The sequence below is a fragment of the Nicotiana tabacum genome, chromosome 13 (assembly GCF_000715075.1).
Source record: "Nicotiana tabacum cultivar K326 chromosome 13, ASM71507v2, whole genome shotgun sequence".
Lineage (NCBI taxonomy): Eukaryota > Viridiplantae > Streptophyta > Magnoliopsida > Solanales > Solanaceae > Nicotiana > Nicotiana tabacum.
In genome coordinates this window covers 123,686,769-123,691,456 of record NC_134092.1, presented here as the reverse complement: position 1 = coordinate 123,691,456, position 4,688 = coordinate 123,686,769, and the positions used below count along the sequence as shown (strand labels likewise).

The 4,688-nt window shown below is 35.6% G+C and overlaps 1 protein-coding gene across 1 annotated transcript; it reads right to left on the bottom strand.

Annotated features, from left to right (window-relative positions):
• Positions 1-313: 313 nt before the first annotated feature.
• Positions 314-2,019, bottom strand: LOC107787797 (SKP1-like protein 1). The gene is made up of 2 exons (XM_016609402.1): positions 1,698-2,019; positions 314-992 (listed from the first exon to the last, which is right to left on the bottom strand). The coding sequence occupies exons 1-2, from the start codon at positions 1,954-1,956 to the stop codon at positions 715-717; spliced, it is 537 nt and encodes a 178-aa protein (XP_016464888.1). The 5' UTR covers positions 1,957-2,019; the 3' UTR covers positions 314-714.
• Positions 2,020-4,688: the final 2,669 nt, after the last annotated feature.

Genomic DNA, 4,688 nt, shown 5'->3' with positions numbered 1-4,688 from the left:
ACCATTAAGGTAGGTAAGGTGTACGTATATACTATACTCCTCATATCCCACTTATGGGATTATACTGAGTTGGTTTCTACAATCGAATTTTTAGCCCATATCATGATATTTCTAACTAGTAAAAAAAACAGCTTTTTCCTCAATATCGATTCTTCTTTTTTAATTCCTATGACAATTGAATCATCAAGAAATGAAAATTTCCATGGTCTATTTAAGAAACAGGAACCATAAACTGTATTAAACGATACATATAATCCTCAATAGATTTTGCATATTAAAAAGGCAATTAAAAGAAAAATCAGAAACACAAAACTAACGAAGCAAAATAACTCAAATACATTAAAACACCATGAATAACATGCAGAGTAAAAGGGTAGCACGGTGTGCACAAAGCATTCCGTGTTCACGCAATGTCCGGAGAAAGGTTGCATCCCAAGGGGTGTGATGTAAACAACCTATTCTAATGTAAGTATTAATGACTGCTTCTACAACTCGACCCCATAGATCACGTAGAAACAACTTTACCGTTACGCCAAGTCTCCCTTCAAACATGCAGAGTACAATAACCAAAAAAAATTAAAGAACCAACGTAACATTAGACCTAAAATAACCATAGACCCTAATGGGGAGATTATTATTTCCTTAATCCCCACACTACCCAAAAAAAAACCCTTTACCTATTGTTTATTAATTAAATTGATATTTTACTATAGTCTAATTAACAGTATCATCAATTTCAGGTCCTTCAAATGCCCAAGGAGCATCATTAATAATCTCTTTCTCTTCTTCTTCAGTAAGATCATTAGTAATCTTTAACATCTCACGAACTGCTCTAACACTCTTGTTCTTCAACCTATCAGCTGCAGATTGACAACACAATTCCATCAACTCGTGAATGTTCAAATAATTTGCAGCCATTATTATGTCGAAAAGCTCTTCCCATCCCATGTTCACGAATTTCTCGTCGAATTCCTTGAGATCTTCTTCATCACCTGTACAGGTAGCAAAATCAACTCATTTATTCGTAACTAGTCCGAGCTTAAACAAAAAAATGAGACTTTACTAAACAAGCAAGAAAGATTCTTTCTATTTTATTAGTCAAACGCTAACGAGCAAGAAAATGGATGCGCTAAGAAGCAATGACGATCTTGCTTCTTGTCTTATCTTAGTAAAGCAACATTTCGCATTAGGCTCTCACCTTTTTTGGCTTTTCTAAAATAGAATATTTTGACGTTGGTAAAGACTCACCCCTTGTTTCAGTTAGAATGAGTCCGCCGATATATTTGGACATTGGCTTCCGCCACTAGTGAACTATTAAACGGGGTTGGTTATGACTCAATTATTGATTTAACCTAACAGATTGAACTCGAAATGACCATCAAAATATCATATCAAATGAGCCAAAATAATATGATCTGACGGGTCAAATCTAACCAAACCCAAACATTACGGATCAAATTTTGAGATTACAATTTATATCAATTTGCAAAAAAAATGATATTTATGTCAATTTGAAAGAATTCTATCAAGAGCCTAAAAGGGCAAAAAATTGAGTCATGTTGGGCATCTTAAATTATGACCAATTATTTATTCCATTCTGACTCAAGCAAATTCTGGGCAAGTTGGATTACGACTTATTTTTTAACTTAGACCTGTCCAAATTTGACTCAACTCGTTCATTTTCCAACTTTACTCACCTGTTTCCGCCTCCTTTCCTTTGTCCTTGTCATCATCCTCGTCCTCGTCTTCGTCCCTAGTAATGTGCTTGTTGAGATACTCAATGACTTTGCTTAGGGTATTGCTATCAATATTTGGAAGTGGAATAACACTAGTAGCACATCCATCTTCAATCATGTTCTTGATCATTTCTGATTGAATAACTGCAGCCTCTTCAACTTCAAATTCCTTATCATCATTTGATTTTAATGTCACCATTTTCTTGCCCTCGGTTGCCATAATTAAATTAAAACTTTTCTATATTTTTAAGATAAAAAAGCAGAAAGAAATGAATGATGAAATGCAGTGAAGTGTTATGGGAATTTTGGGATTTATTATTGGTATATATGTAGGTTACAAAGTCCCGTAAGTAATGGATCATGTTGATTAGAAATTGAAAAAAATAAACGTAACGAATTCCGAAAGACCATTTCATATTTGGTTTGAAAAAAGGGTGTCATTTTTTCTAGTTCTTTTACGGACAAGATAGATCGTGAATAGCGGGGACAAGAGACTTTAATTTTGTTTTTGTGTTTTTCTTTTTCTTTTTTAATTTTGTCGTTAGAGAGAGGAAGATTTCACTTTAGATAAGTGCTACTGATTTAAACTCCCACTTTTTATAGAGTAGGAATAATTAAGTATACAATAATAGTAAATGAGCGATTTAAACTTTTGTCCTTATCTCTATTTTAGAGGATAGCTCTCGTAAATAATATTCTGTATTATATGTCTCCTTTTTAGCTCAACGTGTTATTCGTTGAGTGCATTTGAAGTTGAATTGTTAATATATATAGAAAGGTGTTAATATTTTTGGGACCAATTAAAAAGAAAAAAATATTATATAAATTGAGACGGATGGAGTAATTTGTACAACTTAACCCCAAAGTTGATTTTTTTAATTGCTCAAAGTAAAAGCTGGCTCGAGCTAGCTTGAACAGCAATGGAGGTCGAAGAGAGAGAACATTCGAGAAGAAAGAGAAAGGACTGGGAAATCAACCTCACGTGTTATTGATACATGTAATGAATATATATACATACACTACTAAAAATTCGGCAAAAACCGACCAAGATCGACCGACCAACTTTGGTCGGTAAAAAAACCGACCAAAAAACCGACCAAAGTTGGTCGGTTTTTCAAAATATTTTTTTTAATTTTTTTTTTTACGAAACCGACCAACTTTGGTCGGTTTTCTTTAGCGCAAAAATGCGAAAAATTATTTTTGAGTCCCGCGAAATTTATGTTTCAAGAAACCGACCAACTTTGGTCGATTTTTCAATTAATATAAATAAAAATTAATATTAAAAAAACCGACCAAAATTGGTCGGTTAATTCGGCGGGTCATTTAAAAAAAACCGACCAACTTTAGTCGGTAATTTTACTTTTTAATAAAATCGACCAACTTTGGTCGGTTATTTTCGTGCGAAAATACAATTAAAGAGTATAAATCAAATAAAAGACAGTCTTAAAACAAAATGTACCAATGGTCTAGTGGTAGAATAGTATCCTGCCACAGTACAGACCCCGGTTCGATTCCCAGATGGTGAATCTTTTTATTACATAATTAAAATACCGACCAACTTTGGTCGGAAAAAACCGACCAACTTTGGTCGGTTTTTTTGCAATATTTTTTTTTTGAATTTAATTGACCGATCAACTTTGGTCGGTATTCCTTTACGACCACAAAAATACCGTCCACACATAAATAGTCGCATTTTGGTCGGTTTTTGGCCATTACCAACCAACGTTGGTCGGTTTTTTTGGTCGATTTTTACCGGATTTCTAGTGGTGATAATATCCTATCTAATTAATTGAATGTCTGGTGTAGCCACTTTGCATCTAGCTAAACATCTAACTAGCCACTTTACATAATTAGATAATCTCAATACCCCTCCCCCCACCCCTTCCCCCCCCCCCCCCACCAAAATTGGTGGTGTGGAAAACACTTCCAACTTGTGCAAAGCTGCTGAATGATTGACTCCTGTCAGGGCCTTTGTTAGAACATCTGCAAGTTGGTCTGTAGTTCCCACATGATGTAGTGAAATCAATCCCTCTTGTAGCTTGCTTTTCACAAAGTGACAGTAAACTTCTATATGTTTGGTTCTCTCATGGAACACATGATTCCTGGCTATGTGCATGGTAGACTGACTGTCACAAAACACTGCAATGGGCTTGGGGAAAAAGAATGTGAATTCTTCAAACAATCTACTGAGCCACACCAGTTCTCCTACTACCTTCCTCAAGGCTCTGTTTTCAGCTTCTGCAGAGGACAAAGAGATAGTGTCCTGCTTCTTGGACTTCCAACTAACTGGACTGCTGCCCATCAACACAAGGTAACCACTTACAAATTTTCTGGAATCTGGGCATGCTGCCTAGTCAGAGTCACAATAGGTTCTGATTGTATAATTTGGATCCTTAGACAAGAATATGTGGGATCCCCTTTTAAGTATCTGAGCAAATGAAAGGCTGCTTTTAGATGAGGTTCTCTGAGGTCATCCATGAATTGGCTCAAGTGTTGCACAATGTAAGCTATATCTAGTCTGGTGTTGGTGAGGAAATTGAACTTCCCTACCAATTTTCTGTAGTAAGCGGGATCTGCTAATGCTTCTCCTTCCTTAGATTTGAGCTTCACAATGGGGTCCAGTGGAGAGTTGAAGCTGCTGTAATCCATGCACTAGTATTCCTTCAACAGGTCAAGAATGAACTTTCTCTGGGATATTATTACACCATCATCTTTGTAAAGAACCTCAAAGCCTAAGAAGTAATGTAGCTTCCCCGGATCCTTTATTTTGAAGTTGTTGTTCAAGAATGTTTTTAAATCTTTAATCTCCACAGTGTCAGTCCATGTAACTACAATGTCATTGACATACACTGCTATATAAACAGATGAGTGCTCAGTTTTCTTGTAAAATAAAGAGTAGTCATACATTGAATGTGCATAACCCCTTGAGCATAAAGCCTTAGTGAGTTTGGC

Coding starts and splice junctions, on each gene's coding strand:
- LOC107787797 (XM_016609402.1), bottom strand. CDS start 1,956: ATGGCAACCGAGGGCAAGAAAATGGTGACATTAAAATCAAATGATGAT. Junction 993..1,697: donor AGGAAAGGAGGCGGAAACAG/GTGAGTAAAGTT, acceptor CTACCTGTACAG/GTGATGAAGAAGATCTCAAG.